General features: G+C 45.1%; 2 protein-coding genes across 3 annotated transcripts; one reads left to right on the top strand and one right to left on the bottom strand.

The window, feature by feature from the left end:
• Positions 1–1989: 1989 nt before the first annotated feature.
• On the bottom strand, positions 1990–10171 carry MDH2 (malate dehydrogenase 2; the record flags this gene model as incomplete). 2 transcript variants are annotated; one of them, XM_082008530.1, is made up of 9 exons in its annotated part: positions 1990–2295; positions 3287–3438; positions 3883–3982; positions 5170–5247; positions 5921–6046; positions 6542–6651; positions 7629–7712; positions 8503–8671; positions 10106–10171. In XM_082008530.1, 9 exons carry the CDS (start codon positions 10169–10171, stop codon positions 2164–2166), a joined length of 1017 nt encoding a protein of 338 aa, XP_081864656.1. In that variant the 3' UTR covers positions 1990–2163. The 2 variants fall into 2 exon arrangements, with proteins under 2 accessions (XP_081864656.1, XP_081864657.1); XM_082008531.1 differs by lacking the exon at positions 5921–6046.
• Positions 10172–10438: 267 nt separating this feature from the next.
• Positions 10439–20115, top strand: STYXL1 (serine/threonine/tyrosine interacting like 1; the record flags this gene model as incomplete). Its single annotated transcript, XM_082008435.1, is given in 9 exon segments — positions 10439–10541; positions 11312–11373; positions 11851–11982; positions 12329–12365; positions 13303–13448; positions 14854–14999; positions 15498–15592; positions 17670–17779; positions 19984–20115. Coding segments are annotated over 9 exon segments (963 nt in total).
• Positions 20116–20332: the final 217 nt, after the last annotated feature.

Here is a 20332-nt window from a genome sequence, read left to right as displayed (position 1 = left end):
GAAGATGTCAGAGGTTTCATTTCTCACCTTCACCTAATATGCTCCTGGTCCTTCACCGCAGAAAGCCACAAGAAGGCTGTCTCATTTCCCTTCCCAAATGGAGAGCCCATTTCCAGGCACAGGAAACGGCTGCAACTCCAAGCACGAGGCACGGGATTCGGAGAGGGGGAAACAAACCCAAAAACCAGGCAGTGCAGAAAGGGAACGCACATTGTTGTTATTAAGGGGTTTGAACGAGACCCTGAAGAATCCACGAGTCAGCAGGTGCTGGGAAATAATCCTCTTCCACCTCAGCTCCACTTACCCATCCTGTCCCCGAGTCCCTACTGGTACAAGCGAAGCTTTCTGCTTGTCCACGCAGTTCCCCTAGACTTTGGATTTGAACTGCTGACAGAAGAAAAATAACTTAAGCCACACTACGAACCTCCAGTTCTGAAGGTCTCCAACCCTCCGAAGTCTGTTGTATCTGCCGTATTTAACATAGCAGGACTAGAACAAGCGTATGTTATGTCCCTCCCGGTGGGAAGGCAAGGCTGTCCCTGCAGCCGTTAGCTCGGTGGCTTCGTGCCGCAGGTCCCCTGAACCACTCAGGCACACACACCAGGGGTGGCAGATGGACACACATCATTTTTAAATAACCTGTGCTGCCTATTTCTGGATAAAAAATTTCCGACAAGCCCGCAAGACCCCTCCATCCAGCAACCTGCTTCATCGCAGCCTGCCGCGCGTTTTCCATTTGTTGTTTTGAGTGCAATATCCAAGCTGCATTTACTAGGCCTGGGCAGTCACTCCTCCTGCATCCTCCAGTTCCAACATCCTCCCCTGCCCCGCTCCAGCACGATCATTAATCCTATTAATACCACCTAATAATTACTTTGTTCCAAGCCTGCTGAGTAACGACTGCCGACGCTTCTATTTCACTACTATTTCTGTACAGAAACCAAGCTTTAATACATTGGATTTCTGCAGAGAGGAGTGACAAGAACTGTGTCTGCTGTCTTTTCTCTCTGCCTACATGTTCCACAGGGCAGGGAAAGAGCCAAGAACTTTATTCTCAAGGCATCTTCAACAGTGTCACAACTGTGTGATCCAGTTCAGAACGCTGAACTCATTTAAGATAAAATTAAAAAAACAGTTCAGATAGCTCAGAAGAGTTAGAATACAAGGAGAGGAAAAAAAAAAAGAAACCAGTGACCAGACACCATCTACTACCTTTAGGTCTCTTCCTTAAGAGAAGCTTCTACACCAGTTCTCGTGCTCAAACCAACACTCCCCTCAGTTCCCCCAGAGGTGCTGGGCTTTGGAGTTTCCTTCATCTCATCAAAATAAAGTCTGTTCAACTTAGAATTCAACCTACATGGATTAAAGCAATTTAAAGCAATAGGATAAGCAGCCCACAGAGCACAGAGGAAGAGTGAATTAATAGCTTCCTTCATTAAAGCTTACCTTCAAAGAAGTCAGCAACAGAAGTCGTCATCACCATTTTCTTGCAGACATTTATTTTTATATTCACAAGAGGATGAATGTAAAAGAAATTTATGTAGATGTTAAATCAAGGCTTCTGTCCCTAACTAGAAAGAAGCCACTCTCAGCATTTTAATTATTTGCGTAAAGCAGGACTGACATTTCAACCAGTGTGCTTTTACTAACTCTTAATTACATAAGAGATTAAGGCAACACAAGGTAACAAACAGAGGTAACGCCACCTCCCCCCCCCCAAAAAAACCACCACAATACCACACTTCTTGGTTCACTTCACTCAGTTATCCCTTTCCCAAACCTCTTCATCCCATCTTGATCTTACCCGATCATGCCTGCTTTCCCAGCCACAGCACCAAACAAGTAACCCAAGCCAGAATCCAAGCAGCAGCAGAGCTGAGAGTACTCGGTTTACCCACTTTAAGAGACTATTTCATCTGTACTGAAACTGATAACCTTTCAGAGACCTGCACCTTCAAAAGACGAGCACATCAGGACAATTCCAGATGGTACACTGAAAAAATGAGGCCGTTTTATTGATGATTAGACTCTGCACTGGCAACAATCATTAAGCTAATACAGACAGACTTCAATCAAAGCATGAGCTTTGAATCAGAAGTCGTAAAGTGACATGATGCCTTAATAAATTAAGGAAGTTGTTAATTCCTCTCCATCATCAGCTCTTCACTTGAAGTTCTTCGCAAACTCCTCTCCTTTCTTAATAGAAGCCTTCAGCTCAGACATGGCCTCAGCAACCATCTTCTCTTCAAAGGGGGAGATCTTGCCAATACCTAGGTTCTTCTCAATTCCATTTTTCTGAGGGAAAGAGGATTTAAGGATTAACCCTTCATGAAATGACCTAGAGAGTTAACTTAACAGCTCTGATTAAGTATTATCCAGCTGAGATGGGGACTTCTGTCATCTCTAGTCTGCCAATCCTGTGCTTCCTGGCAAGGCTCAGAAGTCTCTTATCTGTAGCAACTTCTACAGCCTTCACAAAATTCTCATTCACTATTCACATCGGGGTGCCAAACTTGAAGCTAGCCCCTCAGCTCCTTCAGGAAGACACAGATACCAACTGCTCCATCATGCTGCTTCCTACCTTCAAACCCACTACTTGGAAAGAGAATTTCTCTCCTCTAGTCTATGCCCTTCACTTGCCACTGGCTTGCAATCTGAAACCGCTTCAGAGTTGCGCTCCCAGCTTTTCAAGATCTCATGCCTACATCTAAACCCTTAACAACCCACTACTTCTCCTCCCTCACCAGTCAGCACACACCATCCTTTGCATCCCAGCAGCCACAACAGGGCTGCAGCATCCTTGTGTTTCACTCCACCCACAGGGTAAGGGTGACAAAAGGATCACTTCTTTCAGGGTTCAGTAGAGGTCCTGAAAGCAATCTATTAATCCTAATCCATGCTGTAGTTCCCCACGTGCCTCAATTTCTGAGGGATTTGCGTGTAGCAGATCAAACTGAGGAGACAAGATTGTCGACTCTGGTTAATCATATGAAAGCCCTTCATAAACAGGCACTGACTTGAGGCAAGCGTGACCTCTTAAGACAAGTCTGAATCTCTGGTTACTCAGCGACATGCAGTCCAGGAGCAGGTAAAAGCAGCAGCATCCCTGTCAAGCATGAGGTATATGCCCAAGCACAATATGCAAATATTCAAGAACTCTTCAAGGTATGCTCAGCTGTTAACTTCAGCAATACCTAGCATTAGCCTAAGCTGAAACCACTGAGTAAAACCCACAAGACTAAATCAGTAGCTGCTCTTTATAAGCATCATCATTTAAAGTACATACTCCCAGTAGCAGAGGTGTAGAGAAGTACGGGCTCTCTGTCTCTTCTGATCGAACAAAGGCACATTCAATAACCCCTTCCTTTCCATTCATTGCATCCACCAGAGAGAACACAAATCGAGCACCAGCATAGGCCATAGACAAGGTGGCAGATCCTGTAAAAGTTAAATCACTTTTAGAACAGATCACACTGAAATTTTATACTTTCTTTAGCATCAAAGGCTTCCACCCTGATACATTTACAGAGCCGCAGTGTCACTGACTTCAAGCTCACAGCCAGTTGGACAAAGCAGCGGCCTTTGGCCAGCTACAAGCTATTTAGCTGACCAGATTTATAGGAAGAAACAGCTTAATTTGACTGAGAAGATTCTTTTTAAAGCCATACATGGCATGGGATCAGTTAATGTTTAGTCTTACCTACATACTGAGCTGCTTCTAGTACCACAGTTCAGGCAGTCACTGACATGGCAGAGCAGCTGGATTTGCAATCAGCAATTCGTAACTCTGCACCACAGTTGTAAATAAGATTAAACTGGAAAGGACTGCATCCATTCAGCTGGCCAACAAGAATTACTTGGAAGCTGTAGTCAAGAACCAACCTGCTCCTGCTTTAGCTTTGACAACTTCAGTGCCAGCTTCTTGAATTCTCCCTGTAAGCTTTTCCAGTTGATCCTGAGGAAAGTCCACTTTTGGTGTGCACTAGATTCAGGGGGTGAAAAAAAAAAAAAAGAGAAGTTACTATCAAATACCAGGAACCCTTGAGATTCAGCATAAAGCCAGCTACACGATGCTTTTTGTACCATTACAGTTGTTACCAACAGTTCTCAACTGGGAAAATGAATTATCCCAGCTCACAGATTGTGTGACACTGACCAGCCGCAAGCGTTCGCCTGGTTACTGCAGGGACTGTAAGAGGAACCTAGCCATGCCGAGCTTGCTCAAGGACAAACCGCAGCTTGACAGCAAAACCAGGGCTTACCACAGTTACTCGCTACTGTGTAGTCCTTTGCACTAGACAGATGCCCTCCAAGCATGTAAGAGGCCTTAGGAATTTCAAAAAGCCACCTTGTAAATATTTGGGTCACTGTGGCATTACGGAAGTCAAGAGCCTTATGAAGGATCCAGTTTGCCAGCAATATTTAGGAAATTACTGAACCTTCAGATACAGCTACACAAGTATGTTGAGCACAGCTGCCTCTGTCCTAATCGGCTAACAAAAGCACCCTCTCAGCATACAGGTGCTCCAAAGCGCTTGCTCTTATTCCCCAAGTACATCCTTCTGCGAAGGATGCTTTATTCCCCACTTAGAGCAAAGCCTCTCCCTCTTTCTTGCAGATTGCTCCTTGGGCATATCCTAGCCACCTCCTCACAAAGCTGCAGCCTGCTTTAGAACTGCCTTTCATTGCGGCTTAGATGCATGACAGGAGCCTCTCCCTGGCTACCAATCGTTACTGAAGCATGCCTCCCCACACAGCTTGAGCTATGCCTCCTCATGTCAACGCTGCATGCTGAAGCAGTCTAGTCCACCACGGTAAAATCACATTCATCACAAAATCACAAATCAATTTGTCCTGCTGAAGCAAGGTAGTCATATCATGAAATACCTGTCACAAAAAATAAAACCCAAAAGAAGCAGTGCCAAGACACCTGATACCCACACTACACCTCAGTTCTTATCCAAAAACTCCTTTAGAGGAGAAAGAATGAAGCTATTTAAACCACCTAGAGGACTTCGGATTTAGCTTACTGCCTCCCAGTATCTGGTACCTCATCTCAGAATGAAAACAGCCACAAGAGCAGGGAAGACTGTCACCGCAAAGGCACCTTACATCAGCTCCAACTTATCGATGAGTGTAATGCCACACACGGCAGTAATTATGACTTACCTGAGAGATCAGAGGGATGATAGTCTTCCCAGCATGGCCACCAATAACCGGAACACTTACTCGAGCTGGATCTAAGCCCTAAGAGAAACATGAAATTTTCCAGCTGCTGCAGCATACAGACAAGAAAAACATTTAAAAACATCACACTTCCTTTGCTGCCCAGGGTTTTTGGACACATCTATAACCCAGGACTACATTGGGAAGAAGTCTCAGAGACAGCTACATGCCAGGGACAAAGGCAGATCTAAACAGCTGAGCTCCAGATTACTTTGATAACTTGAGACACTTACAGAGTATTATTAATGCAAGCTCAGATAAATAGCAGCACAAGTACAAACTCCACCAGGGCTGTTAAGAGCAGTAACCTGTTACAGTTCCTGACACTTTGCAGAATATCCTGTAACACACAGCACAGACAGTTTGACTTGTAAGTACATACTACAATTCAACCCTCTCCTCCGGTTGCACCAGCAGGGCTGAAAATGCCAGCAGAATTAAAGCGAACATGTAGCTCGCTCACAGGGGACAGCTATGAAAAGGAAAGGTCAAAGTCTCTTGAACCACATTTTGCAAGAAACCCTATCCCAAGGCTCCTCCAGAGAATAGAAACAGGGAATCACTGCCTTCCGCTCTAGCTCCACAGAAATCCGAGCCCTTCTGTCTCCGTGTAGTGATTTTAAAAGCATTTCTGATAGGTCTAATGACCAAAGTGCACCATATCCCTCCCCCAGCAATTGTTACGATGACCTACCTTTAGTTCAGCCACAAAAGTATTTGCTCTGACAATGTCCAGCGTCGTAACGCCAAAGATTCTGTTTGGATTATACACACCATGCTTTTTGAAGACTTCTGAAGTTATTGGGATGGTTGAATTTACCTATAAGCAAGAATAGGCAAGCATTCATTAAAACCTGTGTAATAGTGAAACCAACACATGAACTGAACAGGCCAGTAAACAACTCAATGTATACTTCCAACTTGAAGTCAACTGTAGCAAATTATTTTAATTCTTAAACTGAAGAGCAATTTAGAGTCCAGCTGGCATTAAAAAATTCCATTTTAAATAATTTATTCATTCACACTACAAAGGCTCCTCCCTTAGTGAGTCAAGACTTCTATTCCAGCTAATACATTATAACCATAGTTATACAGATATTGAGATATTAGACACTTTCATATCCAAGTTTCCTCAGGCTTCAATATAGCCCAAGAAAAATGAGTTAGTCGAACCAGGGTTTTACTCCTTTCCTGCAAATACCCTGTGGATCTTAAAGATACTGGTCAAAACTATCAGGACCTCACAGATTACTCTAGTATCCTCATTCTGGATGTTTTTTCCTCTACAATTTCAAGGTCTCCAGAAAGCACTTACCGGGTTAGAAATAATACAGATCATGGCTTCTGGACAGTGCTTTGCACAGGCAGATGTCAAAGTAGCAACAATGCTAGCATTGGTGTTGAACAAGTCATCACGGGTCATGCCTAAAACATATCCAGTACAATATTTTAAGCTATCCATGGTCTACTCATTAATGGGCAAGCAAATGAATCACAAAAACATACTCTGCTCTGGATAGAGATACATCAGCTTCTGGTTTCATATATCAAGAGAAAACTCTCCAGCTGCATTAATGAATTGGCCCCAAAGGTAACTCCTCTCACTACTAGAAGATTACTACCCTTTCAGATAGATCATCCCTTTTCAGGAGCAACCAGTCCAGCTGTCAGTTGTCAGAATGTATTTCACCTAGGCAGCCTGAAGCATGGTGTGACCACACTGACCCACACCAGTATACCCGTGGTGCATAACTGCTCCGAAGCTGAATTCTCCTCCCCCTCTGCAGTCACCTCCGCAGCTACAGTTTGAATGCCAACTGCTCTGTGCAAAATATTGCTAGTTGTGTGCCACCTCTAATTTCTCTTGCAGCAACTACTTTAACCATGAAAGATGAAGAATCAGGAAGAGCTAGTTAATTCAAGTCTAGAGTTTTGTTACATTCCAAACAGGGCACTGTCAAACAGGGTAGAAATGGAGTAGGTCAGAGACATTCTAGGAAGGCTTACCAGCATTCAGAGATGCTCAGAGAAGTTATCATACATGTAATGCAAAACCAACAGATTCTATTCTGCTGAGAAATGAAACAAAGAACCAGTTTTTTACTGGAGTATTGCACTAGGCAAGAAACACTAAGGGAAGTTCAGGGTCACTTGCATGAAAAGTCTTTACACCCCACGCTTACATAGGAACTCCAGAAATCAATTCTCCCCATTTTCGGAGGGACAATCTAAGACAGAGGCTAAACAAGGTGCCTGATACCACAACAAGCTCTAGGTCAGTGTCATTAACAGACCACTGACATCATCGAGAGCAACGCACCAGACACAGCTCTATTTGAATAACAGTAGCGCAAAAATGCACTTCAGTGAAGCCCTGGGGCCCTTTAACAAAGAGAACATACCTGGTTTTCTAGGGACTCCAGCAGGAATAACTACGACATCACAGCCCTTCAGACATTCTGGCAACTGCTCAGGTCCCAGGAAGCCTGAAATGGAAGACATCCAGGCATTATGTTTTTGCCAGTTATTAAATATCTGATGCTTTGAAGTAGAAAATTATGCCCAGAGGCACTCAATTCCTTTTTTAATTTAGCCTTCAACTCAGACTTAAGCCAAAAAGCAAAGAAATACAGTTATGTATGGATTCCATTTGATCTTTTATCCTTGTTTCAAAACTTACAGAATGAGAGTGGCGGGAATCTCAATTCATCTGTTTTGAAAACCCTCGGTTCCTCCTGCTATGTGTATTTACTCTCCAAAAACCCCAGCTTGGCACTACAGTCAGTGCCCCCAAAGAACTGCAGATAGGCACATTCAAGTAAAATGTAACCTCTTGGTGTTCTTCAGAGAAAACGAAGATCAGCAGATTAAGTTTTGATTTCGTCAGAACTTGACAGCTGTCCCTTCAGAAAAGAAGCACACATAATTCACACAGACACCCAGGGAGTGTTAGGTCTATTTGTAGTCAAACTTTTAAATTCAGTGCTCAGGCTTTTTTCCGAGACTATTTTATTGAATGTTTCCTGCCAGTTATTAGGAATTCCCCTTCAACAGTGCAACCGCAGACCATGTTCACCTCCATATATGTCAATCTAATCAGCTAAACCTTAGTCACGGTTTTCTCAAGTCACTGCTTGAGAAAAAGCTACTTAAATTGCCACTAGGCTTCAGGATCACGTGAAGATCCCCCTTCACAAGCAACGGGCATCTCCAAGTGTCAGAGACACCCAGGAGGACCCCTTCAGAACACAGATCATTTCCAGCAGCTCACAGTACCTTTAACATTTGCTCTTGTCTCGATGTGGCTGAGGTCAGCTGCAACGCCTGGAGTGTGAGCGATATCATAAAGGCTCAGTCTGCTCACCAGCGGACTGTTCTTCAGGAGAAGGGAGAGAGGCTGGCCAATGCCTCCTGAGGCCCCCAGCACTGCTACCTTGGCATTGTTCTGAGGAAAAAAGATGACAAACAGATCGTAGAGATATTGTGGTAGGTACTGCAGCAGCAACCTTGGGGATTGCACCACGCTTTCTTTACTTTTAGTTCTATTTCTCAATGGTTTTATCAAGCACTATGCAAACTTGATTGCCTAAGCCCACAGAAAGTTATCATCATGACAGCTGCCCAAAGATCGCTGAGGTTAATTGGTAGGACAAGTTAGAGGAAAATGTTCTTTTGTGATCTGAAACTCAAAAGGGAAGCACAGCTACGCAAAGAAACCAAAAGGATCACCTTTCTTCAGCTGGAAAGGTCTGCCTGAGACTAATATCTGCTACCCTGGGGACCCAGCTCGTTCTTAGGGCAAAATTTGCTATGCAGTTTTTCTAGCTTTCATTGCCAGTATCAAAAAAAAAAAAAAAGCCACCCCATTTGGCAAATCCATACATTTAATGGACTACAATAAACATAATAACCATTGTACCTATGTGAAGAAAATGTATATGCCTGAAATAAATTAAAATTGTACCTGCAGCTGCCTCAAAATTGAAGCCCAAGAACTGTAATTTCCAGCTTTGATCAAGTGGGGCTGACCAAGTAAAATCAGCTCTACTTTGTGGCCCCGGTGAGCCAATTTTACTCTAACACGCTTACTGGAAGAAGTTATTTTTCTCGAAAATGCCTGTGCTCTTGTTTGTAGAGAAACTGTCAGCGGATGAGAGGAAAGACACTTTAAAAGACCACAACAATCTTAAAATGGAACACTCTGCCAAGGCTTCTGCTGAGGTGCAATGTGCTAATGCCATTACCGCTGAGAAGGACATTCTCCATCACACTGTCTTATCAGACAGAGCCACAAGAGCTCCAAATCCCTATATGAACAGCTTAATTATTATGCTATGGCAAGAAATAATCTTCCCAGAACGTCGATCAGCCTAACCTCACCTCAGTTTTCTCACTACTGCAACAAATGTAATTTAGCATAAAACTCTGCAAAGGAACGCAAAGCCTAGCATTAGGCACTGCTATGCTCCGTATTTCTGACTGAGCTGATACCATGAGGCCAAACTCTCACTGCCAACACATTTAATAACTATAAAAATAATTACCCAAACCTCTCTTGTAAAGAGTAGCATCACTGCCCGCCACGGACAGGGAGGCTCACCTCGCACTAACAGGTTCGCCCGGCCGGCCAGCTTATACCCACCGGGGGAAGGCTCTGAGCCAAGAGCCGCGGAGCGATGCGAAGTAGCACCCCCAGACCTGAGCCGTGCTCCTCATCTCCCTCACGGCCCCCGCCGTCCGTCCCGTCCTCCCCCCCCCCCCGCCCCGACCGAGGCGGAGACACCCGCGCACAGGAGGCCCGAGACGGCCGCCGGGCCCGGCTGCCCCCTCAGAGAGAGGGGGGGCCTGGCCGTGCCGAGAGGCTGCCGGCGGGGCGTACCTGGGCGGTGGTGGCGAGGCCCCGGCGGAGGGCGGCGGCGGCGGGGCGAGCAAGGCGGGACAGCATGGCGCGGCGGCTCCGGTGACTCCAACGACCTCCAGGGCACGGCGCCTGCGCGGGACCGCCCCCCCGTCTCGCGAGACTTGACGGGGCGGGGGAAGGGAACGAAGCCTCGCGAGACCTGGATCTGACGTCAGCCCTAGTGACCGCGGGCGTCCCTCTCTAGCAACCAGGCGCTGCGAGCGGGCCGCGCGCCGCCGTTGCCACGGCAACGGGGCGAGGCGGGCTGTAACGACAGTCGGCGACTATCGGCGGGTCGGGGGTTGGCGCGGGATGGCGGGGATGGCGCTCTGCGAGCCCCGACACCTCTACAACATCCTCAACCAGCACCGGCGGGTGCCCCGGCTGGCGGAGCCCAGCTACCTGTGCCTGCTGGGTGAGGCCGCGGGCCCGAGGCCTACGCCGGCGCGGGCACGCCTCCTGAGGAAATGGGGCCTGTGGGCTCCAGCGCACGGGGAAGAGCACGCATTACTTCTTGTCATGGCTGGTTACTTGCCGTTGGGGCGTTTCTGCCATCTCGGTTCAGGTGCCGTTGAGCCGGTGCTGCTCTGGCTTTGGTCACCTCCAGCTCTTCCTGGCTCAAATCTATCCCAGGGTACACGCTCTCCCCTGCTGCTCCCAGAGGGTTTAGAGGTGAACAAGATTTCTTGAGCATTGCGCAAGCATTTGCATCTTGCATAGTGGCAATACATTAAAAAAAGGGTGCCAGATACTGCAATATTGTTAAATGTTTTGGCGAGGGAGTCAGACAGTTTGGGAGTGAGGTTGGGGTCTCTCCGGTGCCCCTCTCCCCATCTCTGTGGCAGTACAGAGGCAGAGGTGCTGGATGTTGGGAGGTCAGAGCAGGCCCAGGGAGCAGAGGCCAGGCTATGCCACAGGGCAGAGCACAACAGAGCACAGGACCGGCGCTGTGAACACTGTGGTACCACGCTTGGGTCAGGACTAAAGCTGCTGGCATCACATACAGAGTCTCACACCAGCACTGGCGTTCATTATACCCACATCTGAAAGTCTCAGTTTCTAAGAAACCAAATCTCTTTCTCTGGCTGATGTTGGTGCCTGAATTCCCACTGACGGAATTAGGAACAGGATTCTACCTTAAAAGCATCAGCTAAACCAATTGTTCATCCTTGGTTGTTTTTTCAGATGCCCGTACTCAGCGTGAATACAATGAGAGCCATATTATTACAGCACGCAGGATTGAACAGGTGAGAGGATTACCATTTGTGTAAACCATCCCTGGATTTAGCAATTAGCAGTAAGCCAAAATTGGCTTAAAAGCCCCGGGAATTGTCCCAGCTTCTCCCCTGCCTGTTGCAGCCGTGTTCCATTTCTGCCACCGGGGGGTGTATTCTGTCACAAAGCAAAGGTGGCCTCGGTAGCCCGAAGGATTGGCACACAGGAGCCGTATATCAGGAAAAATATTGCACAAGAACTAACATATTGTAGACTTGTCTCACGAAGGACAGTGCTGGCATCTTTTACCACTGTGGCTCATGAAGCAATCCGGCGTAGTTTTGCATCATTTCTGAATTCTAACCGTGTCTTTCAGCATCAAGTACAGACAGAGCCCCAAACCCATCCTGTAGCTATAGAGTAGTAACTTGCAAGATGTTGGTAGCGTTGATGCCACAAGAAAAGTGTGGAGCTGTGCTCCTGATAGAATTCCTCTGTGATTTTGGTAGAGTCCTACGGGGGAGTTTCTGGTACCAGATTCCGAGGAGTTGGGGTGTGTCAGATACTGTGTGGTGTATGACTGCGAGACCAGCTCTTTGGACTGCTGTGACTATGAGGAAGAGGAAAAAGAAAAAGGTACTTGTGACCCATGTCAGTCAACACCTCACTGCAGGATAGATATTCTTCCCAATCCTCATTTAATTTTCTGACCGTATTGGAATAGATGCAAATTTACCCAGTTTTATTTGAAAAACAAACATCTGTGCTATGCTTCTGTTTTTTCTCTGGGTTGCTTATGTTCTTAGGCTTCAAACATAAAGCTTTTCTTTCAAAGCATCCTCGCAGGCCTGGTTTCCTATCTCTGGACTGATCTGTCTGAAGTTCCTTGCCATGTGTAAGGAATAGATTCTTTTTTTTTTTTTTCACATTGCACTCAGATTGGGCTTGTTCAACAATTGTCTTTTAGGGAGCAATGCTTCTTCAGAGACTGAAAACAGTGACTCAAGTTCTGTATGTTCACAGAGTGAGTACTTCCTTCTTTGAGGGTTATAAAAGGCTTTCACATTATCATATTTTAAAAGACTTAGTTTTAAGGGGGGTGGTGATTTGATGGAGTTCACTGAGAAATGTGAAGAGCTGGAAACTTTTCCATGTAATTGTTCAGTCTTCCTTGAACCATGGAAGTGTTTAGATTTCACGCATCCTTTGGCAAGGAGTTCTGCTGAGTGCAGAACCACTTCTGTGTGTTTATTTGGCTCCTATTAGCTTTATAAAGGCTACTATAGCTTTAGCAAAGATTTACATCATTTTTTTAAGGAAAAAATCTGGGAGTGTAAGGAGAATGAATAAAGCAAGCCTGTTCATAAATGCTCGGTGGTGAGATACTAGCAACGGAAGGTGTGAAGAATCAGAAGTGGGTTTCTATTGTGCTGATCTCTTTCCAAAGTAGGTATAGCTAGAGGCGGGCGGGATGGATCACTTGGAAGAAGGAGGGGGAGCAGCCATCTCACATAATTTGCTTCACTGAGGGGAGTGTTTAAAACACTTGTGAAGAATTTGTTCAAGATACTTCCCCCTTTGCCTAAAGCAGACTAAAGAAAAAGGCCTCCATAAAACTAAGATTATTAAGTTTAAATTAATAATACTTCCCTATTATGGGAGCTTATTACAAGCATTTCCCGAAGAATAATGGGTAGGGGAAAAAAAATCCTTTATCTAGACCTACAAAAGAAACCAGGAGAAGAATAAAAGATCAGGACAAGAGATGAAAAGCAGTGTGCCTTGTTACTGACCTGCAGCAACGGTTAAAGTGTAAGTCTGGCTTTTAACAAGGCTTTCTGCAGACCATTAGATGAAATGAAAAGGAGTTTGCTGTGGGTGTCAGTGGGCCAGATGTAACTCCCAGTGCTGACAGAGGCACTCTAAACCTGCCATGGCAAATAGCTTTTTGATCTCTTTAGATGCTGAGGAAGGAACTGCTGTCCAGTATGCCAGAAGCTTAGAGCAGTTCACCCGCCATCCCGTGCTCATCCTGAGGGGAGGATACAAGTGTTTTTCAGCTTGCTATCACTTTCTGAGGACTCAAAAGATATTGTGGATGCCTCAGGTGAGCTGACACTAATTTGCAAGTAGAAGACATTAGCATTCATATTCAACTGATGATGGCTAATGAGTTCCAGTTGAATGGTGGTGTAAACCTGCTATCAGAGTAATTTCAAACAAAGGAATTAAATGTAATTTGAGTTACTGTGCTTGCCCTGTGTCTCACCACTAATTCTTTTACAGCCACACTTTGCCTTTTTTATCCTTCTTCTATTGCGTGAAAGAAAGTTCCTGAAAACAAACTGGGAAGGTTTCTCTGATAACCCTGAAACTGGCCTACTGGAGAATACAGATAACTAAACAAACAGTAGCAAATGCTGAAGAGAGGCAAGTTCCTCTCTGACACGTGGTTATCTGGGATGTTACACAGTAAATGTTTTCAGACAGAAGTACAATTCCTATCAAGCGTCGTGTTCCATGTCTGTAAAGCTTTTCATCGGGAAGGCTCACAATACAAATGCTGCTGCATTCTTTCAACAGGCCCAGAGAAAAAACAGCCATCCACTGCAACACACCTAATTCTTTGGTTTCACCTTCAATCATTGATTTATTTAATTTATGAGAAATATTACCCTTTTTTCACATCTAGGACAGGACCTGAGGCAGGGCAGATTTAGAAGGCACTGGACAGCAGAGACCATCTCATTGCAACATGCCTTTCATTTCCATTGTTCCTGTTCACTTCTGGTTCACATGAAATAGCCCGTAACATGGTGCTAACCTGTGGGATGCTACAGCGCAGGAGAGTAAATCAATTCACTTTGAGAAAATCAATTCACTTTGTGCTTCTTTGTGAAGGGTAGCAAACTGCTGAACTTCCCTACCAGGTGCAGCTGGACACAGAGTACCTCCTTGCCTCCCAGTTTAAGCTGTTGCTCTCTGTTGCTTTAAATTGTTAGGCTGCTGGTTTGTTGCTGTAGCATTAGCTGAGTATCGGTGAGGGATATAGCAGCACTGTCGGCTACTTGTGTATTTTTGTTCTCAGCCCTCACACTGCAGACACCAGAAGCAGCTGCAGGCTCGTGTTGTGCCACTACCAGGCACCTGCAGCTCTGCAGGTGGCAGATGATTTCATTTAGCCTTGCAAACAGTAACCGGGGAGAACATCAAATCTCTTATGCTGACGTCCCTCCGGACAATGTAAAGAATATATGCCACCTCCTGTTGAGTTAGGATTTGTTTCAGGTAATGCCACAATGACAGCAATGCTGCTGATTATTCTCACTAAATGTAGCAAATACTTCAATATACAGAAAGTTCAGGTGATTGAATGAATCATTACACTAGAATGTGTCATGGGCTATTGACTAAGTATGTGTTCAATTCTTCACATGACTTCTGTTTAAGAACTTACCAAGCTAATGGGAGCAGATACACTCTAAACTGAGCCTATGGTTTCTCTCCGGCAGGAACTAGACAACTTCCAGCTATACCCTGTAGAAATACTGCCTGCAAAGTTATATATGGGCAATTTCAAGCAGGCCTGTGACCAACAAATTCAGAAAGATTTGAAGATCAAAGCACAAGTCAATATCTCTGAACAGCCTGCCACACTGTAAGTTAAATAGTTCAAGGTTTACCCTCACCAAGGTTTGTGCCTGTGGAAAAAGTGAGGTGGCACAGCACCAAAGCCCATTCACAGAGGAGTCAGTGCCTGTGAACTTCCAAGGAAACCTCTGTTTGGAGGAAAACTCTGCCAATTTGAGTGCTATTTCATGCTCATTTTTCTGATCTCTACTCCAGAGTTAGCACAGCAGCAATGCAGTCCTGCAGCCCTCTGCCATGACTTGGGTGGACTGGGTGAGAGGAGGACTGGGGGCCCTTGACATCAACGCCAATACCATGTGTAATGGAAAATCAGTAATTAAACTGTCTGTGTATTACAACCACCTCAGTCTCTTACCATAACAAATCCCTTATCATAATGTTAATGATGGCAATGATGAAAACTCACACATGTAACAGCAAACAAAATTACCAGCTTGCCTCCAACAAACACATTTTTTCGAAGCTGCTTCTCTGGTCCATGTCACACTGTGTGCTCTTTTTCCAGATTTGCAGAAGGCAGCAAATGCCTCCATATATCTGTTCCAGATTCGCTCGAAGCAGATCTTTTTTCTTCCTTTGCCACCGTTTGTCATTTCATAGGTGAGTTGTTCCTGATCTGGAATTCCTGAGACCTTGCTCACTCTAGGATATTAGATGGGAGTGACTGCAATTCACTCCAACAGGAAGCTCAGACAGGAGGGTCGTAATCTTTCAAGATCAGCATACTCCCAAGCCAGCCCACACCCTAATGGATACCTGAGCTGCCTTACTAACCGTCCTGATGGACAGAGAGGAGATTTTACAGGGCATCTCACCCTGATGTTCCTACTCACTTTAAAGAATACCTCACTTTCTGATAATAGTGAGTTTTCCACCTGATCTGAAAAGGCTTTGCTACAGGATGTCTACCAGGGCTTCATAGGATTCCTTCTTGTTCTTTTGCTCTTAAACAGAACCCTTTGACTCTTACCAACCCAAATCTTCAACCACCAGAGCTTTATTTGAACAAGACTGTGACACACGTTAGAGAATTTACCACAAGACCCTGCTTATCTTTGTGATTTGCAGTGCAGACCCACCATAGGGCCTAGGAAGACGTTCAGGTTGGACAGCATAAACCTGCCTTCAGCTGATTACATCAGAGAGGGCAAGAAAAAACATACTCTCCAGCTCAGTGCCTGCAGCAGCACAGCAGACATAGCTCCTGCAGCTCCATCCTGTGATGGTGTCCAACCGTGTCGTTATCTTTTATTCCACTTGTGAAATAACACCTGCTACAGACCAAGGCCCTGCTAAGCTGAGTGTTGTACAGACCCAGAAGCAAAAGATCACCCTGCCCTCACAAGCCTTATAATCCAAGTAACATTTAAGAAATGACAACTGAACACAAACAAAGAAACAAGGAAGCAATATTTGAGGATATAATTTTGTAGTCCGGAATTGAATTTCATGATTTGCATGCATTGAAACCCAAAATATCAAAATCCACTTACTTGCCTTTCATTTTGCCCCAGTTTTTTTCCCAGTAGTGTTTCAGAAGAAAGTTTCTTTCTCCCATCAGTTTGTGGAAGTTTCCAAAACAGACTGTAAGAGTTTATTAGCTGTAGCTCTTGTGGAAGGGTGTACTGTTTACACGGTAGTTGAACTGTTTACTTGACAGTCTAGAGTAGCTTACTTAAACTGGAACAGTTATGGTTGAACACTAGACTAAAGCTCTCCACATATTCTGAGGGGACTGTGGATATTCTTATGCCAGGTGTATGTTGGAGTGAGGCCATTTCTACTCAGGTCTTAGAACAGAATTAGTATATAATGATAGAAATAAGTTAGAAAACACTGTTTTAGTGCTTGGAAAAAAATCAAAAAAACAACAAAACCCCACAACCTCTTGACAACTATAAAAGAAGAGGGTTTGCCCTATGAACTCTAGAGTTCAGTTGCTGATACTCTAAAAACATGCCATGGTGTCTGCTCTGGAGAGGGAGGGAAAAAATTCAAAAGGTTATTAATAAAATATGCAACCTTCTAAGCATAGGTAGCAGAGTCAATGTGGTTAGGAGTGACTGACAGTATCCATGGGCTTGGCTTTTGTAGAAAATGAGTTTGCTGATCTTAGCAATTTTCACTGCGAGGTATCCATCATAAAAGCATTATAAAACCTGCGCCCTGTAGCTGGCATGTACATGCTTCCTGCTGGTGATCCCCAGGGAGGGGTAAGGGATTTCAAGTCTAAGTTCTCTCCAGTTTGAGAGCTGATTCTTCCAGCTTGAGTGGAGAACAGTTAGGATTGTGTTCATCAGAGATTTCAATACCTTTAAACCTTTCTGGGAAGAGTTTGAGTTGATGTGATGCTGACCACAGCTGATTGGTCATGGTAGACCACTTTTCTTCAGTTATCCGATGTAAAGGTGACACTGATCTGTAATGAAGCATTGACTCATCATTGTCATTTGGTTCTGGTCTTCAAAGCCATGTTTTAACTCAGTGGATTTTTAAGAAAGGCAAACGGTTACAGAAACGGGAGCTGGCAGTGCCCATCTGCTGCTGTCAGGGTTCATGAGGATTCCTGTTGCGTGGACTGCTAGCCTGTCAGCTGTCACTGAATTAGAGCTTGACTGTACGATTGGAAACTTGATTTCCCAGATCACTAATTTGTGATTGGCACTCCTTTACTCAGATGCTCAGCTGGATCGTGGAGCAGTACTGGTGTTCTCCAGCCTGGGGATAAGCCGGAGCAGCACAGTAACCATGGCCTATCTTATGCATTCCTGCCAGTTTTCCCTGAAGGTACATCACTGTCATATTTCCCACAGATACTGGCTTCATCTGCAGTTTATTTCTGTTTCTGAAGCCTTACTACTGTAGCAATGAGAAATATTCTGCCTTCATGCAGAATATTCAATGTAACAGATTATGTTATGTGAGATTGCATCTTCTTTATACCGTTAAGGAGGTGGCTTAGGTGTGATTTTGGATCTGTGGGTCCTTACCGTGGCACCTCTGATATTCTTGCATTTTCCTGCTTAACTACAGGGCTATAAAAATAAAGCTGTGGTTACAGAACTTAGTACTTCTGCTCTCCTGGATCTGAGAAAGAGAGTATCTGGAAGCTACTGGAGTTAATCCCATCTCTTAATACCATGGGGTTACAGGGAAATTCAGAACACAGTGCTTGCAGGGCTCTGATACACCACTGACTCAGCATCAGCACTGACTTCTTCCAAATTCCTATTTTATTTCTATTTTAGATCCCCTCCCACAGATACTACTGTAGAGAAATCTGGAATGGGATAATACTAGCCCAGGAGGGATGTACAGGTTAGATGGCCAGTACACTCTGTTCCATAGCTCTGAATAACGTAAGAAAAATAATGAATGATGGTTGAGAATGATCCGGCTGAGCAATAGCCTGGCTGCCTCCCTGGTGCCAGGCCCTTTTTCCCTTTGCATACAACGCATGGGCATCGTGCTGCCGTAGGCACCATCTCATGGCGCCTGCTTAGCACAGAGCAGGCCAGTTCCCATGGGAACTGAAAGGCATCTCCTTAAAAATCTTGTCCGTGTTTGGAAAGTGTTTCCTCCTTTGGGAGCTTGGAAGGATTGATCCAAGCTTCACTGAAGCTGGGCCCATATCTAATCATTTAATTGATTTTGTGCAAACATTTGCAACATAAGAGGAAATCTCTTACCATTGCTGTGTGCCAACGGGTAGTTTTAGGTTGAGCCTGCCAACAGGGCTGCAGATACTATTTCGTCCCTGCTACACTAATGCTGGGTGTGATTGCTCCTGCACCCTGATAACCATTCCCATGCATGCTAAATTACTGGAGGTGGTTGCAACGGCAGTGCAAAAGTCAAAGGCTGATCCTTGCAATTTTTCTCGGTTGGTATCAACAGGTTGATCTCAGCATTTTACTAAGTGCCAAAAAAAAGAGGAAGAAATGGTTGACACAGCAGTGGCATGCTGCAGCTGGCTGGGGCGGTGCTAGCCCACTGTTGGCTAGGCAAAGCTTTCCTGGGGATTACCCTGGCAGACAAGTTTGTTTCTTGCAGATGAAAGCAGTGCAACAGATTCCCGTGTGATCTTTCACCCAATCCAGGCAAAGATCTTTGAAAGCTTCGAAAGACGTGGATATTGCAAAAGGCAGGCAGATGTGGGATGTGCGGCCCCTTATTCTGTTAGTAATTGATATGTGAGTAGATCTATTGAGTTCAATGGAACTACAGACATCCACACCACGGGCCCACAGGAGTAAATATTGGTAGATCAGCCTCGGAGCCTGCAGAATCACTGAGATTATCAAAACAAACCAATGGAGCAGTATCTTCTAACCTTTGGTCTCATTACGCTTAAGCAATCCTCCGAGCGCTAGGGGCAGTCTGTTTTGAAAGCAGGAAGATGAGCACTACTGGGTAAACCCAAGGGTGCAGCTGGAGTAAAGCAAAGTAATGCCAGTGGATCTGCCCTGTGTGTAGCGGAGTTCCTAGCTGATTACATGGAGCTAACAAATAATTAAGATGGCTGTAATTAATGCAGTGGGGTAACTGGAGCTTCATAGCTGCTCTGTCACATCAGGTCACACCAGTCCAGAAACATGATAACCTTTGTCACTTAGCTGTGAATAGCTGATGCTTCACTGCTTTGCTTATCATCCATGGAAGAAATAGCATTTTAGGGTAAAAATCCAGGGCTGCATTGCTCCATCGGCATAAAATAACACAAGATACCTGCCAGGTAGTGAAAGCAGCCTGAGCTGTCCTCATATCCAGGAGAGCAGAGTATGAAGGTGACAGGCTTCTCTGAAGTTCACATCTGGAACCAATCTGTCCCTACTTTGGTAGCCAAAGTCTTATCTGCAGGTTCTTGGTGTCCAACACAGGGAGTAAATACACAGCAGTGTTGTTCACAAGTGTAGCTGCTTAGTGTACTTACCCGAGGTGCGCTTTCAGTTCAAATTCCTGACACTTCTTTGCTTCCCCTCTGTTTACAGAGAGCCTGGGACTATGTTCTGAAATGCAAAACGAACATGAGACCACACCGGGGCTTTGTGAAACAGCTCTCAGACTGGGAGAGACAAATCTACGGGACCACGATCACAGACGTCTCTGAGCCAAGTTACTGACAGGTAGCAAAGAGAACACCCAGCGAGGAAAGCTGCTTCCCTGTCCGTACCACCGTGTCCGTAGAAAGTTACTTGAGCTCTGTTTGAAAAAAAACCCTCAACGCAGAAGAAGGGCTTTCATCTTTAGCTCCATGTTATTTGGAGCCACATTTTGGAGCCATTAGGGGAAGTCACCTGTGCTGTAGCAGGTGGCAGTTTGGGGAAAGCAAGTCCTGCA

The sequence above is a fragment of the Phaethon aethereus genome, assembly GCF_964289735.1.
Source record: "Phaethon aethereus genome assembly, chromosome: 19".
In the NCBI taxonomy this organism is placed as follows: Eukaryota; Metazoa; Chordata; class Aves; order Phaethontiformes; family Phaethontidae; genus Phaethon; species Phaethon aethereus.
The sequence above is the reverse complement of the archived record's forward strand: the minus strand, read 5'-3'. Positions and strand labels throughout refer to the sequence as shown.